The 18,333-nt window shown below is 42.8% G+C and overlaps 1 protein-coding gene across 4 annotated transcripts in view; it reads left to right on the top strand.

Annotated features, from left to right (window-relative positions):
• The window catches only part of arid4a (AT-rich interaction domain 4A), a 94,181-nt gene extending 80,794 nt beyond the window's left edge, over positions 1 to 13,387 (top strand). For all 4 annotated transcript variants that reach the window (XM_033027194.1, XM_033027196.1, XM_033027195.1 and 1 more), the window contains exons 21-25: positions 3,797 to 4,933; positions 6,022 to 6,126; positions 6,206 to 6,409; positions 8,664 to 8,810; positions 11,487 to 13,387. In XM_033027194.1, coding sequence (XP_032883085.1) covers positions 3,797 to 4,933; positions 6,022 to 6,126; positions 6,206 to 6,409; positions 8,664 to 8,810; positions 11,487 to 11,590 — 1,697 coding nt within the window. In that variant the 3' untranslated portion in view covers positions 11,591 to 13,387. The remainder of the gene's footprint in view (positions 1 to 3,796; positions 4,934 to 6,021; positions 6,127 to 6,205; positions 6,410 to 8,663; positions 8,811 to 11,486) is intronic.
• Positions 13,388 to 18,333: the final 4,946 nt, after the last annotated feature.

Raw genomic sequence — 18,333 nt, 5'->3', positions numbered from 1 at the left:
ACAAGGTTGTGTGCTGAGTCCCATCTTGTATACAATATACACTTATGACTGTGCACCAACACACAGTACAAACAGGATCATCAAGTTTCCGGATGACACGACTGTGGTGGGACTGATAAACAACAACGACGAGTCTGCCTACAGGGATGAAGTCCAAAAACTGACTGTCTGGTGTACCAAAAACAACCTGGTACTCAACCCATCAAAGACAAAAGAACTGGTCGTTGACTTCAGGAGGAAGAGGAGAGAGGAACCTGCTCCCTTATACATCAAAGGAGACATGGTGGAGAGAGTCACTGGCTTTAAGTTCCTGGGAATAAACATCTCCCAGGACCTCAAATGGCAAATGAACACCGTCACTCTCGTGAAGAAGTCACATCAGCGGCTGTATTTCCTGAGGTCTCTGCGGAGAATAAATGTCTCACAGCCGCTGCTGCTGTCCTTCTACCGATGCGCCGTGGAAAGTATCCTCTCCTATGGAATCCTGGTGTGGTTTGCTAGCTGTACTGTGGCTGAGAGGAGGGCGCTGCAGGGAGTTATAAAAACTGCACAGAGCATTACAAACGCTCAACTGCCCTCCTTGGATGTTATATATAGGGCCCGATGCTTGCGCCGGGCCACAAATATCAAGCAGGGCACATCCCACCCTGCCAACCACCTTTTCACTCTGCTACCCTCTGGGAGGCGATTCAGGTCTCTGAAGGCTCGCACCGGTAGACTAAAAAATAGTTTCTACTCATGTGCGATAAAAGAGCTTAATTCCAACAGAGAACACTGGGGAAGCAAAATGTAATTCCAAGAAATGCTGCCAAATTCTTTTAAAATACTTATTTATTATTTTATTAATAAGTGTACATATGTGTCAATGGTTGTCGTGTTTGTATTTTTTTAACCGGAGGAGATGTAATGGAATTTCGTTGCACAGTATTGTGCAATGACAATAAACGTATTCATTCATTCATTCAGATTCCACCCCAGCCTGGAGCAGTCCAATCAGGGTTGTGTCATCTGCAAACTTGAGAAGCTTGACCGAGGAGTCAGTGGAGGTGCAGTCATTGGTGTAGAGGAGAGGGGAGAGTACACAGCCTTGCGGTGCTCCAATGCTGAGGGTCTGTGGATACGTGATGTGCTTTCCCAGCATCACATGCTACTTCCTGTCTGTCAGGAAGCTGGTGATCCACCGACAGAGGGGTTCAGGCACAGTCAACTTGGAGATTTTGGAGTGTAGTAGCTCTGGCACCATGGTGTTGAATGCAGAGCTAAAATCAACCAACAAAATCTTCGCATAGGTCCCCTGGCGGTCTAGGTGCTGGAGGATGAAGTGCAGGTCCAGGTTGACTGCGTCATTCACAGATCTATTGGCCTGATATGCAAACTGCAGAGGCTTGTGATATTTTGCAGCTTGGCCAGCACACGCCTTTCAAAGGTCTTCATGACTACAGAGGTCAGTGCGACAGGCCTGTAGTCATTAAGACCAGTAATCCCTGCCTTTTTGGGCACAGGGACAATAGTGGAGACTTTGACGCAGGTAGGGACAGTACAGGATTGCAGAGACTGGTTGAAAATGACTGTGTAGACCAGTACTTTGGCACAGAGCTCGAGAGTAGAGGGGGAAACATTGTCAGGTCCTGGAGATTTCCCGACTTTTCTGTCTTCTGAACAGCCTCTCCATCTCCTATTTTTATTGTTGATGATGGAGAAGTGATGTTGTGCAGCATGGAGGGGACAGGTTGTGGAAGAGGCCACAGTCTTTTGCAGTCAGGATGTAATTGGGTGTGAAGTGGTGATTGGGGAGCAGTGGGTGTAGAAGGGTCCAGTCTTTTCAGACTGGGGTCAGGCTGTGAGTAGGTGTGAATGTTGGTTGAGGAGGGGGGATGGGGTACAAAGGTTACGTTTCTGCTTGTCAAACCTGCATTAGAATTCATTCAGGTCGTTGGCCAGCTGACGATTGTCCAAAGAGCAGGGGGCTTTCCTCTTGTAGCTGGTGATTTCTTGCAAGCCCTTCCAAACTGATGAAGAGTCACTAGCTGAGAACTTGCTCCACAACTTCTCAGAGCACCTTTCCTTGGCAGCTCTGATTCCTCTTCTCAGCTTGTACTTTGCCTGCCTGTAGAGGCCCGCTCCTGTAGGCTTCATCTTTAGACTGGCGGAGCTGTCTTGAGTTCTACTGTAAACCAAGGCTTGTCGTTGTTGAACCAGGTCCGTGTCCTAGTTGGAATGCAACTGTCCTCACAAAAGCTGAGATATGATGATACATTGTATACTCATCGAGGCTTGTGGTTGCTTCCCTGAACACATTCCAATCCGTGCAGACAAAGCAGGATTGTAGGTTCTCAATGCCCTCGCTTGTCCACCTTTTTGTTGTTCTGACCACAGGCTTAGCATATTTTAGTTTCTGCCTGTAGGTCGGAATAAGGTGAACTAGACAATGATCAGAGAGACCCAGACCCGCCCAGGAAACAGAGCGATATGTGTTCTTGATTGGTGTGTAACAGTGGTCAAGTGTTCTCTGCCCTCTGGTGGGGCAGGTAATATGAACTCTGTACTTTGGAAGGTCACAGCTGAGGTTAGCTATGTTAAAGTCCCCCAAAACATTAACCATGGAGTCCGGGAAGTCGCTCTCTACCCTCATTACCTGGTCAGTGAGTTGCGTTTGCGCCTCATGGGGAGAGATGTAAACTCCAGCGAGAATAAAGGAGTTAAATTCCCTTGGAGAGTAGAAGGGTTTGCAGTTTATAAAGAAGGGTTTTAGGTTGGGAGAGCAGAAGTTTGACAGTACCGTGTTGTCGCTGCACCAGTCCTGGTTGGTGCAGAAGCATGTTCTACCGCTGCTTGATTTCCTCGCTGCCTCCACTGTGAAGTTGGAAGCCAGCCAGTTGCACCGCACTGTCCGGGGTCGACTCGCACAGCCAGGTCTCGGTGAAGCACAGGGCAGCCGCTCGAGAGAAGTCCTTGTTTGTCCGGCGCAGGAGTTGCAGTTCATCCACTTTGTTATTGAGAGAACGTATGTTTGCCAGGAATATGCTCGGGAGTGGTGTGCGTGATCCTCGTCGCTGGAGTCGGGTGAGTGCTCCAGAGCGCTTCCCACGGGTGCTCCTCTGTCTCAAGACCTTGAACGCAACCACTTGACGAGTATGTCCAAATAATCCAGAGAGTGAGAAATCCGGAATGATATTTGGAGGTACTGTATGTCCGATGTTAATGAGTACCTCTCTCGTGAAAGTGATCTTTGTAGGGTTTTCACAGACGACACAAATGAACAAACACATACAAAACAGCAAGGAGCTGTACACTATGGCAGCCATCGTCGGCACCAGCAGCATGTTGTTCACGAACAAGCAATCTCATGGTGTCAATTTCAATTGTTTTATAATAATGAAAATGATACAGCTCTTGTGACAGTTGTCTATCCCAATAGCACATCCAGTTTTTGGACATTCTCGGTTCTTTGTTGGTAAAGGCTGCTTCCCAGCAACCAGTATTGCAAGATTTTAATTAAAGATCAAGTATTTGTCATCTTGGTCAGTAGAGGGTTTACCCAACTGGTGGGTGGGTATTTAACGCTAATGATAAAAAGAGAAAATGTACTTTCTGGCAACTATTTGATCATATACTAATGTGACCATCATATGCCATGATTTTCTTTTGAATAGCTATCGTGTGTTTTACAAGAATAAAGCAAAACGTTACAATTTCTCTACATTGGATGTGAAAATATATGTTTTGGTGCAAGTTATATTACATTTTAGTTTTTCATCCATAATGTATAAATGGAAATTAATGTGTTTCATTGTAGAGTCTACCAACTCTTCAGATGAAAGTGAATTGGACGCCTCAGCCAGCAAATCGGTAAAAGAAGAAAATATTTCCATAAAAGATGAAGACGAGAAACCAGAGGGGAAGAGACTCAAAGATAGTTGTGTGCAAGAGGACAAAAGGTTACCGTGTGATGATGATGTGAAAGACATACCTGTGAAGCAGGAGGTAGAAAATACGCAACCTTTGTGCAATGATGAGAAAGTGTTATCTCCAGCTGAAGATGTTCGTAAAGAATTGATAGACAGATCCCCCAAAGGCAAAGGAAGAAGAAGTTGTAGAACACGAGATATTTATTCCGAAATTAACAAGCCTGCCCTTGCAAATCACACGGAAACAGTGAGTGAGAGTGAACAAAACACAGAAAAAATGGAAAGCTCAGAGGACAAGCAGTCAGTGACCCCTAATGCTACTGAAGAAGAAATTCCAGTTCTTGATACTGGGTTGTCAAATGCACTTGTCGATGATGAGAAGAAACCAGGAAAGAGAAAATCTCCAGAGCAATTAACACCTGATAAAAGGTTTCGGAGGGAAAGTGAAGAGAAAATGCAAATTGTGAAAAATGAAGATACTGAGAAAAAGGAGATCTTTAGAAGTGAATATAAGGAATATAAAATGATTGAAAGGTTGGAACTTGAAAATGGTGATGTTTCTCCATCTGAGATGGAAACAGTGAAGTGCATAAAACAAGAATTGGAAGCTCCCTGTTTAGAAATTGAAGAGGACATTTCATTGAAAACTGATGAAGATACAATGCCTCCGATTGGACCCGAAGCTTTACTTTGTCATGAGGTAGATTTGGATGACTTGGATGAGAAAGAAAAAAGCAGCAGTGAAGATATAGGAGCAGGCATCTCAAGATCTAATTCTCCTGAATTAGTCATAGCAGTTTTGTCAACTTCAATGCAGCAAGTTTTGCCGATCACTTCTACAAATCCTGTTCATCAGGATGAAGTTCACAGTGTGAAGAGCGAAAGTGATATCACCATTGAAGTGGATAGTGTTGCAGGAGAATCACAGGAAGGATTATGCGAGAGCGAGTCTGTCAATGGGTTTGATGCCAGTATGAGCTCGAGCAGCAGCATCATCGTACAAGAAGTTGAGAGCAAGGATAAAGGTAGAGCTTTATAAAGTTATGCAGCATTAATAGCTGCAGGTTGAACTTTGAAAAATGTTATCATTCAGATTGTCTGTTTTTTTGTGATCAACACATTTTATTTTGACGTTTCATCCCCTCTCTTGGGATTCTTTGCAAGCCATTTGTTGACTGGTTAGTTGAGAAAATGACTTGCACAGAAAATGACTTGCACAGAAGCTTGTACCAAGTTCATTTTAGGAAGCCTGCAGCTTGAATGGCCCTTCCTCTTCCATCAAAATTCTGAATTATCACTTGCTCCCAAGAATAATCTTCTCTCAGGGTATTAACGTGAAAAACACTGCCTATTGTCCCAAGTGAATGACACAAACTCCTGTTCTCTTAGTAGATTCTTATTAATTTATTTACATTAATTATTTTGCATATTTGTAAGGATTTTTCAATGCTTGTATGTTTTTAATTCAGCTAGGACATCTACCTTCATTTCTACACATGGGTTGATTCTTGTGAGCCAATGGGAGGTTTATTTTGCAATGAGAGGTATTGAACACAAATTATTATCACCCATTCACATTAATTCTTTGGTACCTCACTTTCACATCCACTCCCAACACACTTGGGGCAATTTTATAGAGGCCAATTAACCTACGAACCCGCATGTCTTCGGGATATGGGAGGAAACTGAAGCACCTGCAGGAAATCCACACGGTCACAGAGAATGTGCAAGCTCTGCATGGACAGCACCCAAGGTCAGGATTGAACCCGGGTCTTTGGTGCTGTGAAGCAGCAGCTCTGCTAGCTGTGCTACTCTGCCACCCTTGTTTACTGGGGGGGGGGGGGGATTCTGTTAAGCGTTCTCAGTCAAATTGGGCATTTCAAATTTTTTAAATATTAAGAATAAAATTCCAACGTAAATCTCTTCTAGAAAGAACTTAGTGTTGATCTTGCTTTAAACCAGTGTCTGTCCATTGAGATTTGTAATTACGGGTGTGAATGTTTGATGTTTAAATGAAACCTATAAGTTGTTGTAATGATAACTATATCACTTACTCAGTGGTGTGAAAGTGCTGCAGTGTTATGTTTTACATTAACATTTCAATTACACATAGGTCAGAAAAGAATAAACGACAGCAACAATGGGACACCTGCCAAGAAACTAAAGCGTAGTCACAAACGGTCAAATGTGTCCAGTAAGAATGAAAAGAATGGAACTGGTAGGTTCTGAAGCTGGCACTTAAACAGCTTTAAATAGTTTCATTTACAAGTTTTTAATAATAATAATATATTTTGAAGGCAACAGCAGCGATAGTGAGGACTTACCAGTCTCGGACAACTCCAATAAATGCACTCCAGTGAAGACTTCAAATAAGTCTCAAAAACTTGGCAGGTCCCCATCAAGATTGACGTCTCCCAACAGTAAAGATGGGGACAAGGACAAAGAAAAAGATGGAATAGATGGTACATCACCCAGAACTTATAAATGGAGCTTCCAGCTTGGTGAGGAACATATTATTTTGCATGCAGATATTAATTTAAACCTATATTAGATCTACAGTAAAAATTTGTCAGTTGATGTTTCAAATAACTTAATTTGCTTATCAATCAAATTGATTCCAGAAGATGATGTGAAGAGAGGTGAGAATGTTTTAAAGTTTCAGTTTGTTGTAGTCTTTTATGGGCCATTCACTGTTCCTGATGCTTCCAGTTACTTAATTAATTAAAGTACAATCTAACTTTTTTGTGCACATGCCTTTGAGTGAAAGCAAAACCTTTCAGGCAGCATTTTTGTTTATAGATCATTCGAGTAACTCAATTTAAGTTATTCCTATTATCACTTTCCTGCCACTTAAGATTCATGCCACTGTTTTCATGAATGTTACAAGCTGCTTCAGTAGAAAAAAACGGATTCGTTGATTTAATAAAATATACAAACAAAAAATTCTGGTGCCAAATATAATTTAAATAGAACATCTAAGACTCACAAATGTAATCCATTTAGAACTCTATTGTGGGAACACAAAGAAATCTAGCATTAATTGAGATCACAGTTTGCATGACGTAACACAACAGGCATAAGATGGAGACAGGTTCTACAGGCAACCCAATTTGACTTGTTCTTTTTAAAAATATATTCTGTAATTTTTCTTGTTGCTCTACCTGTTGTACTTGTGCATGACTTGATTGTACTTGTGTATGGTGCATTTGGCTAGAGAGCAGGCAGAGGTTTTTCCAGTGTATCTTTGTTCACATGACAATAATAATCCACACTAACATCTTGATTTTTGATTATTATGTTAGAAATTCAAGAATTTGTCTATTCAGTGCTTACAGATGAAATGTCTGTGTATGCCCACCCCATAGATGTCTGATGTGATATTTATTTCCAACGTCTCATTTTTGTTCTGCGACATTTGACATATTTAACTATTAAATAATTATTTTTCAAGGATACTTCTCATATTTTATGCATTAGAATCTGGCTCAGATTGTCACAGTTTTGTTCACTAATACCACAAACACAATTATCACAATAAACAAGGTGCTGGAATAACTCAGTGGGTCAGGCAGCATCTCTGTAGAAAATAGATCGGTAACATTTAGGGTTGGGACTCTTCTTCAGATCACCTGACCCGAAAGGTTTCCGATCTATTTTCTTCAGAGATACTGTCTGATCTGTTGAATTATTCCAGCATCCGCAGTTCCTTCTTATTATAACAAATTAGCGGTTGGCTTCAGTCTCCCAGCATCAATTATTTCTTAATCTATTCCTATTAAAAGTATATATTTTCTTAAACTAGGAACTTGGGTGGGCTGAGCTGTAGTGCTACAAAAATTGTAGCACTATTGTGTACCGTTTTGGTGTGGTTCTGGGATAACAGACACACACGCACACAGAATCACAAACAATGCAGGGGGTTGGGAGTAGATGTAGGCTGGGGGGGGAGACGAGAGGTTTGTGGGTGGGGGAGGGGTGTGTGGGAGGAAGGGGTGTGAGGGCTGGGGGGGAGCAAGCTCGGAGAAAAGACGGGCGAAGAGCCATGGGGGAGAGTGCGGTATGACGGGGAGGGGGGCCAGAGGCGAAGGGTTTGGTGGTGCGATGGGGCCTCATAGCAGCTGCTGGTCGTTCTCATCCGCTGGGATCTAAGTCTCCGCTTTCCGTTTGGCGACATTGGTGCCATCTCCGACTCCGCGCTGGGCTTGGCTGTGTTGGGCTTGGTCGGATTTGGATCGGGTCTGGTCGGGCTGGATCGGGTGGGGTCGGGCTCGATCGGCACGTGCCCCTTCCTCGCGCGCTAGTGCTCCCGCCCCACCCGCAGGTGCTCCCGCCCCGCCCGCAAGTGCCCCCGTCCCGCCCACAAGTGCCCGCGCGCACGTGCCCCCGCCCCTGGGCACCTGTCCCCCGCCCGCCCAGAAAGTTGAGTAAGATTCAGCAAAAAAGATTGTGCTATTGTGTACTGTTTTGCCGTAGTCCCTTGATCTCAGACAGACAAACAAGACAAGACTCTTATTAGTATAAAAAGATAGATGTTTGCCCTTGCGTTGTCTTTAAGTGCGGGCATAATTCATTAAAGATGTTGGTAGGCTTAATGTTATGGAAAGAAAAATATTTTTAAGTTGAGCATTAGGTTGCCCTCCTGAAAATGAGTGTTCTGTAATGAAGATAAATGAATAATGCACATTCCATTTGAGGTTCTCATCCTGTTCACTTGATTTTTTTAATTGATGTTCGAAAACTTAATCTTTTCTGTAGCCGACTTGAACAATCTGACGAGCACTGAACGGATAGCTTTTCTACAGGACAAGTTACAGGAGATCAGAAAATACTACACGTCTTTGAAATCTGAAGTAGCATCCATAGACAGGAGGAGAAAACGATTAAAAAAGAAAGAACGAGAAGGTAATGTTCTATATAATTGATGGTCTTTATAGTATCTAAAATAATAATGTTTATGATTCATTCTGCTTAGGAACAGCAGTCCGCCACTGAGCCTTTTCAAATCTGTATTGCTATGCAAACTGTGGTTGAATGATATAAATAAGCATTTAATATGTATCCCATGACACTCCTTCCCAATTAATTTTTTCAATCGGCATTTTAAAATTTTCATTTAAGCATGGTCTTTTAAGGAATGGACTTCCAGATTTTAGACGTATAATAGACTGTGTGGAGGGGGATGGGAAAATTGTGAAACTTTGATCATCATAAAGCGATCCTCTTACCATTTAAGTAATTCTAATACAGTGGTTCTTAACCTTTTTGGCACCAGTAGGCGCATATGCGAACAAAATACTGTACGTGGTATGTACCTTTGTTAGGATCCTAAACATGGGCTCAACAAATTGATATGTTATTTGTGTCCCCTTAATGACCCCCCGGCAAAGCCCCAAACGACCACAATAGGTTAAGAATCACTGATCTAATAGATCAGCCCTTAATCTTCTAAACTTGAAGCAGTGTGGAATTTAAGGAGAACTTATGTAAATTTGATTTTAGCTGTAACCCAATGAAAGAGAGACATGGGGAACTACAGATACTGGAATCTCTAACCTCCTATCTCCGATTCCCTCATTTTCCTATTATACCTTCTTTCACTTCCTCCCAGTCCTCTTCCACGTATATCACTCCCTTCGGCTTCACATTTCACTCCTCTTCTTCACTCCTTATCTGACACCCTTTGTCTTCTTTTCACCTCTGCACTCCCCATTTGTCATAAAAAAAACCACACATGCCTGTCCTGTCCCCATCTCTCTTTTCCAGCTTTCTCCCTCCCTACTACAATCAGTCTAAAGAAGGTTCCCAACTGGAAATATGGACTTCCATTCCCTCCACAGATGTTGCCTGAGTTTTAGTTTGAGATATTAGAGTTTTAGGGCCATTGAAACAGTCCCTACGATCCACCGACTCCACACCAACCATCAATCATGTTCACATTAGTTCTCTGTTATCCCACTTTCTCATCCACTCCCTACACACTAGGGGCAACTTTACAGGGACCCATTAACCTACAAACTTGCATGTCTTTGGGATGTGGGATGAAACTGGAGCAACCGGATGAAATCCACATGGTCACAGACAGGACGTGCGAACTCTGCACAACACCTGAGGTGTGAATGGAACCCGTGTCTCTGGCGCTGGGAGGCAGCAGCTGTGCCACTGCTGTACTCCAGCACTTTCTGCTGTGTAACCCTATGAAACTCTGGTTACATAATCGTGAGCGTGTGCTGCAGCCATTCCTGGGCCAATGTCTCCTGCCTTGGGTATGCTGCCAAACTGAATGTGGGAGCCTAGATCGGGTCAGATCGTGGTCATGTACAACTGTTGGATCACTTCAAAGATAGACACAAAAAGCTGGAGTAACTCAGTGGGACAGGCAGCATCTCTGGAGAGAAGGAATGGGTGACGTTTCGGTTCGAGACCCTTTGGACTGGTTAGGGAAAAGGGAAACGAGAGATATAGGTGATGATGTAGATAAATAAAGAACAATGAATGAAAGATATGCAAAAAAAAGTAACAACGATAAAGGAAACAGGCCATTGTTAGCAGTTTGTTGGGTGAAAACGAGAAGCTAGTGTGACTTGGGTGGGGGAGGGAGAGAGAGAGAGAGAGAGAGAGAGAGAGAGAGGGGGGGGGAAATGCCAGAGCTACCAGAAGTGAGATAAATCAATATTCATAGCACTGGGCTGTAAGCTGCCCAAGCGAAATATGAGATGCTATTCCTCCAATTTGCGTTTAGCCTCATTCTGACAATGGAAGAGTCCGAGGACAAAAAGGTCAGTGTGGTAATGGGAAGGAGAATTAAAGTGTTTAGCAACCGGAGATCAGCTAAGTTCAGGCGGACTGAGCGAAGGTGTTCAGGGAAACAATTGCCCAGTCTACGTTTGGTCACGCCGATGTATGAGTCTACATCTTGAACAACGGACACAGTAGATGAGGTTGCAGGAGGTGCAAGTGAACCTCTGCCTAATCTGAAAGGATTGTCTGGGTCTCTGGGCAGAGTTGAGGGAGGAGGTATAAGGACAGGTGTTGCATCTTCTGCGGTTGCAGGGGAAGGTACCTGGGGAGGGGTGGTTTGGGTGGGATGGGATGAGTTAACCAAGGAGTTGCGGAGGGAACGGTCTCTGCGCAAGACGGAAACGGGTGGAGATGGGAAAATGTGGCTAATGGTGGGATCAATCACGTCATCCCCGACCAAAGTCCTTATACATTGCCAGAATTCCGGCTGTCATAGTTTTCCATTTTCTTATCTGTTTATAACCCTTTTATAGTTTTCTCTCTCAGCTGCACAGTTGTTCTGCTTCCTAAATGACATTCAAATATGGCTGTACAATTCTTTGTTCCTTCAATCAAGTCTTTAATCTTTATGTTTAAATGATAGAGATTCAGTATAGGGATGAGTGATTCATCTCCCAACTCCTTAAAACATTTTCATCATCTAGATCATATGATTTTCACCTGTTATTGCATGATATTTTACCTAGTATATGGTTACAGAGAGCTTCTGTGTTAACTGAAAAACCGTGCTAATACTTTCTATAAATAATGTACTAATTTATGTCTTTTTTTATTTTATAGTTACACCTGCAGCTCCAGGTACATCCTCAGCTTCTTCAGAAACTGGAATGAGTCCTACTTCCTCTTCACCAGCCCAAAACAGTGTGGCAGTAGAGTGCAGGTGATGATGACCCTTCCCTACCCGTTCCCCAGCAGCCTGCTGCCATGACACAAGTGCTAAAAAAAACCCTGGAACATTAACATAGGAAGCACTCAGCTGATTGGACTTGTGCATTATCAGTAGGATTCAAGCAAAAGTTTCCCACTCTGCCTGGTTAATTTCTAGTTCCTTTAGCACTGCAAGGCACGGAGTTGAATGTAATTTGGAGATGAGACGAGCTTCACTGATGACTACTGTCCACTCTTATTACATGAAATGGCACTTTGTGGAAGCCTCTCGGTGACTGAATGAAATGAATGTGTGACCACCTTTCTCTGAAGACATTTGCAGAACATTAACTGCAACAGGGGAAAAATGGCCTTGCCGGTAATGGAACGGAAGGTGCCTTGTACGAGCCCAGTCAGCTCAGTTCATAGGTTGGGTTAGTGGTTCCAGTTCAGTCTTAGTTGTGGGAGCATTAGCTATGTTGAACTGCCAAAGTACACGGTGAGCAGAGTGCCCTATTTTGTGTAATTTGGAAATGGGACAAAATAGATTGTTACAGGAAATCTAGTGTATTGAAAACTGAAACTGTAATGAAAAAGTCTTCCGCTATTTTGCTGTTGGATTTTGAGCACAGTTATGCAAATGAGATTTCTTATTTAAATTTTGTAATGTTTACAGTCATCGGAGTAGTTGGTTTTCAGTAGACTAATTTCCATAGCAAGACTATTTTGTCTCTTTTTATATGTAATTGCAGAGTTTTTATTTTATTACAAAAAAAGTTTCAAATATATCACAACAATGAAGTTATTTAACAAAAATTTCTAGACCTGAAGAGTTTTGTGTAAAATAAAAAAATGTATTATCTTGCAACTTGTGAAGTATATTTATTCAGACAAGGCAATGGACATAATACTTGTATTTTTTATGTATTTTTAAAACAAGAAAGAAAGATATTTTCAGACTTAGTTCAGTTTTCCAGGTTTGTTCGTTTTAATTTACAAGATGTAACAAACCTTGAATTACAATTTCAGTCATTTCAAAAGCAGGTTCGCTTTCTTAAATTACGTATCCTGTAGAGTCCAGTTGGCTAGCTTTGTGGTCACACTGCCTAATGGTAAAATGTGCATTATTTGCCCTGTTCAACAAAGTTGGCTGGTAAAACCTTATAACTATGCCAAGTTGTCTACTACCTTAAATTCAACTGCAATGTTTGGGAAAATAAAGTAGCACAACTACAAGAAATGACGGTGACCATTAGGTGGCTGTGTAGTATTTCCAGGCCATGGGTATAGCCATGGTGCCTCCATTGCATACTTTGTATATATCAACTCTTCCAGAACCATGTATTTAAAGATACAGTTTGCACATGTATTGTGTACAGATGTGATTATTTTATCAATTTTTACCCATATGTACTGTACATTGTAAGGAATTGGTGTCCCTTCCCAATGTTTAATAATACTGTAGAGTTATAGTGTGAATGCTCTAGACTGTTTGTATATTATGATACTGTGGTTCAGAACAGCAGTGGGCCTGAGGTGGATTGTAATAGTATTCCATAGAACTGCTAACAAATCAATGTCCATTCATTTTATGTTTGAGATTTTCTTTTGTATTTCTTGACAGCGTGAAATTGTAGTAGTTATTACAATGGATTATTTTCTTCCACATATAGGGGAAGAGAATAATTTGACAATGGCTTAACTTTCTAAAAGCAGAGCATTTTTTTTTCTCTCCACTTGCAAAGCTGGTGTATCGTAATGTGAAATAAAATGGAGCTCCGTACAGAGTTTAATAAAGGCCAAGTTTTAAGAAACCTACTTTGAATTTATTGCTGCACATTATGCCACCAGATTTACTGCCTAATCCACCATTTCCTGGCTGAGGGTGACCTGGCACTCCATTTCTTGATCCTTCACCTTCACTGGTCTGTTGGACCAGTTATTGTTTTGTAACAACTCAACTGGGCATAGCGTGGCTGCACCTCAGTTTATTCAATCAATTGTGATTGAGATGAATATCATTTAGGAATATAGTGGAAGCTAACAATTTGACTACTTTGAAAAGAAAATAGTCATGTAACAGTTTTATAACTCCCACACTTTCTTCCGCTGAATATGTGTCTGGTACTTTTGCCTTAATTGCACCATTGACAGTTTTTCCTTCCTTGACTTTCTTTCCTTCCTTAAGGACGGCCCAGTAGTGCAACAACAGAGTTGTTGCCTTCGGGGCCAGAGACCCGGGTTCAATCCTGACTATGGGTGCTCCCTGTACAGAGTTGGTACATTGTCTCTGTGACCATGTGGGCTTTCTCTCGTTTCCTCCCACACTCCAAAGACGTGCAGGTTTGTAGGTTAATTGGCTTCGATAAATTGTCCCTAGTGTGTAGGATAGAGTTAAGTGTACGGGCGATCATTGATCGGCTCTGACTCGGTGGGATGAAGGGCCTGTTTCCACGCTATATCTCTATAGTCTATTTATTGACTGCATTTAAATCCATTGGAAAATATTGATAAATCCCCTTTTTCTTCCGTGCTCTCTGTTCAAGTCCTTTAAAAGGCTAGGTGTGCTCAACATTTAGGCTAACATTAATTTGGCTTTAGCTTGGGATCTACTTTCTTTGGAAAATAAGCATTTAGGATGTTGCTATTGTTAAAGTTTCCACATAAACATTGTTGGACAAAGCAATACGTTTACCAAAAGATTTTGGATTTGATGTCTAAATTTTCCAATAGAGAATTTTCAATTTGGAGAATTGAACGTTGGGTCAAAGATTCCATCTAATAATTGAGACATTTTTCAAATGAACCGCATCCTAACAAAATACACTCTTGTTCAGAGTACGATGTATTGTTGTGCAATCCTAATATGTTACAAATGAAGAGTGTCCCTGAAGTAGAATTTTGTATTTTTTTTTCTCTGACCATTTACCAAACAGCTTTGAGATTCTAGAAACTGATCTAAAAAAAATAATTTTTGAAAACTAGGGAATTGAAAAAATACTGAATTTAATTTGTTCATGTTTATAATTAATGCCTTATTGTTTATAATGATTGAAACTTTTCCAATAGGTAATGAATGAAACAAGGATTGAAATGTTTAACCTGCATCAATGAACTCATGGCTGTACTCTTATTTCAAAATGTTAGATGTGTAGATGCTGTATGACTAATTTTGAACTCTCTTTTGGATTTCTGGCCTTGTCATGTGAGTAGTCATCTGGTATCTTGGTTTGGCACAAAGCAGATTTTGTTGATGTGTGAATGGATAAAAACCCCACCGATTGATTGACTACTGTTTCTATTTAACAATAGGTTTAAGTGTACGGTGCAAGGATATTTTACCCTCAGCTTATTCACAGAGAAAGAACAAGATTATAATTTTCACTCAATCAGAAATACTCAGCAGGTCAGGCCGCATCTTCAAGAAGAGATACAGAGCCAATGTTTCAGGTTGGAGACCCTTCATCAGAAATGAAAATAAGATAAAAGGATTCTGTGAAGCTGCATGGATGCTGGGGTTGGAGGTGCTTCTACCAGGGTAAAACAAGGGTGATCATGAGGATTAGCCGTGTAAACAAGGTTATTTGGCCAATGATAGGAGTTGGAGGGTGAGATCATAGACAAAATAATATAGGAGTTGTGAAATGCAGAGCAGGACATTCCTAGCAGGTAAGACTGGGCAAGTCCCCTACTCCCAGAAATTTAAAAAAAAAAGAACTATGTAGATAATACAAAATATTACTTAAAATAAAAAAAATACGAAAAAAATAACAAAGACATAGGGTAGAAAGAACCATTTTTTTCTGGGTGGAAATGTCATAGACTAAAGGGCATAGCTTTAAGGTGAGAGGGAAAACGTTAAATATGTACACGGGTGACTTTTTGTAGAGTGGTGGGTCCCAAGAATGCTGCCAGGGGTAGTCGTGGAGGCAGATACAACTGGTTTTAGGTAGGCTTTGGATAGGCATGTGAGTATGGAGGGATATGGATCACGTGTAGACAGAGGAGATTCGTTTTATTTGGCAGCATGTTCTGAATGGTCATTGTGGGCCAAATGGTTTGTTTCCGTGTTGAATTCTATGTATAGATGAATGACTGATGCAAACTGAGAAATCAAAGTTACCTGAAGTTGTGGAAATGATTTCTGAGTTTGGAAGTCTGCAACATGCCCAGATGCTGTTTCTCAAGCTTGTGTTGGGCCTCAGGTTTTTTGGTGGAGGACTTGCTCTGCATTTTTGTGTATGTCCTGCTCTGCATTTTTTTTTAAACTCCCTCATTATTTTGTCTGGGTTAATGTCTTTAACGTCCTCATTCTGCTTTACTTCAATCAAGTTAGCATACTGGGCTAGTCCCATTTGCCTGCAAATGGCCCATAACCCTCCAAACCTTTCCTATCCATAGATGTCCTGTCAAAATGTCTGTTAACTCTCTCTACAGCCCCCTCTGGCAGCTCATTCCAGATTCGGACCACCCTCTGCGTGAAAAGGTTGTCCTTGAGGTCCTCTTAAATTGTTACACTCTCACCTTAAGCCCATCTCTATAATTATAGAACTCTGATCTTGGATGTGGACGTATTTATTTGTGTGTTCATCTGTGATTCACATCTCTTCGAAAACACGACGTGCTAACGATGACATTTTTACATATTCTGATAGAGATATACGCCATGATGCCTCATCTGAAAATTTGATTCATTATATCCCGTGTTATTTATGAAAATGTTCAAAAAATTCAAATAACTTTGTAAATAAATGAGATGGTCTCGCTGATGACGTCATAATGGCTCTGCCTGCCTACCTCTGCTCGCGCTGCGAGTGACGTCACCCCTGTTCTGTCTTCTGTACTTCTTGGCTTCTTAACTTTCACTTCTTTAAATTTGTCACTTAGCGTTTTAAATTGCTGCTCAGGTCATGCTGCACGCTCCGCTGGGCTCCTTGAAGTTCTTGAACATTGCGGCTGCCATTATCACCACGCGGGTACGGGTGAGGGTGCGGGACAGCACGATGGGAAGTTGATCGTGGCGGTCATTACTCCCTCTGGGAGAGAACATCTATGGAGACCTGCGATCCATCCGTCGATCGCAGGGACTCTGGCAATCGTGAGGCCTTTTCCTCGCTGGTGATCCCGATCACACCTGGCCGCCCGATTGTCTGTCACGCGGAAGCCACGACCGGCCGGCCCTCCACTGCTTTTGACCGTCCTCGGATCGCTCGGGTCCACGCTGGCCACAGCCTGGCTCGGGTCCGGCGCCTGATGGGGCTCTGCTGCTCTACGACCTGGGTAGGTGCTGCCTCTACCCCCTCCCTCTCTACCCCCCCCCCCCTCGGGGCAGAGAAAGAGAGGGAGGGGGAGAGGGTGGGGAGGCTGCTGCTTTACGACATGGGTAGGTGCTTGCCCCCCCCCCCCCCCCTCTGTAGGGAGTGGTGAATATTGGGACCTATGGGTGCGTGGTGGAGCATTGGTGTCCCCCTCTCTGCCCCCCCTCCCCCTCTCTGCTCCCCCTCTCTGCCCCCCCCTTGCCCTCTCTGCCCCCCCCTCCCCCTCTCTGCCCCCCCCTCCCCCTCTCTGCCCCCCCCTCCCCCTCTCTGCCCCCCCCTCCCCCTCTCTGCCCCTCTGCCCCCCTCCCTCCCTCTCTAGGAGTGGTGATTATTGGGACCTATGGGTGAGTGGTGGAGTATTGCCTTCGGGAACCAGCCCTCCCCTGTGATGCCGCGACCCTCCCACCCCTCAATCTCTACCCCCACCCCCTCTAGCCGCGCCTGTGCAGTTGGGGGTTATGCGTGAGCGGATAGGGCAGGGGATGGGGTAAAAGGAGCAAATGAATAATATTCATAAAGGGGGTGGTTTGTGTGTGACGCTGCAGCCCCCCCCCCCCACCGCGCGTTGAGGGGACGGGACCCAATTGGTTCCCCCTTGGTCTCGTTACTTTTAGAATCCTCTACCCTGGGGAAAAAAGGGTGAGTGATCACTTAATCCCCTTGTGATTTTGTACATCTCAATAAGGTAACCCTTCAGCCTCCTACGTTCCAAAGAAAAACGTCCCAGCCTGTCCCCCAAGACCAGGTAACAACTTCCTGAATACAAGTTAATGACATACTTCCTGCAGCAGGGCGATCAGAACAGCAAACTAACGCCCATATGTGAGAGATTTAAACGGGTCCTCTGGGCAACCTTTTCACAGAGAGGGATTGGGACTGTTTTCTTTTGAGCACGGAAGGCGAGGAGTGACCTTTTTTGGGTGGTTGCACGAAAGGTCACCGGGTCATAGGGCTCGACGTACGGAGCCGCTAAATCCAACTGGAAGACATCCGTCACTTCCGGTATATGTTATTAATGCTAGAAACGCGTACTTTCCTACCTGTTAAAAACCGCCAAAATGTTGAATTTTTGCGCTGTAAAAAATTGTGGGTCGGGGTAAGTGTGAGAGACGTGTACCCAACTTCAGAATTCCAAACGTGAAGCGAAATGAAGGTATAGAGAAGCGAGAACTGAAGGGACTACAGCAGCTAAAGTGCTTGGTAAACATTGAAAATATTGGAAATTATCGCGTTTGCTCACTGCATTTCATCAAGTAAGGCATTATTTGTGTTTTTTCTTGATTCCTTTGGAATCTAAAAATTCTCAGAAGGGATAAATCTGGCTGTAAATTTTTCTTCAGATGCGTTTTCATTTTGTATGTAAAAACCCACGAGAACCATGGGCGATTTAAAAAAATTACAGCCAGATTTATCACTTCTGAAACTTTTTAGATGCCAAAGGA

The sequence above is a fragment of the Amblyraja radiata genome, chromosome 9 (genome assembly GCF_010909765.2).
Source record: "Amblyraja radiata isolate CabotCenter1 chromosome 9, sAmbRad1.1.pri, whole genome shotgun sequence".
In the NCBI taxonomy this organism is placed as follows: domain Eukaryota; kingdom Metazoa; phylum Chordata; class Chondrichthyes; order Rajiformes; family Rajidae; genus Amblyraja; species Amblyraja radiata.
The sequence above is the reverse complement of the archived record's forward strand: the minus strand, read 5'-3'. Positions and strand labels throughout refer to the sequence as shown.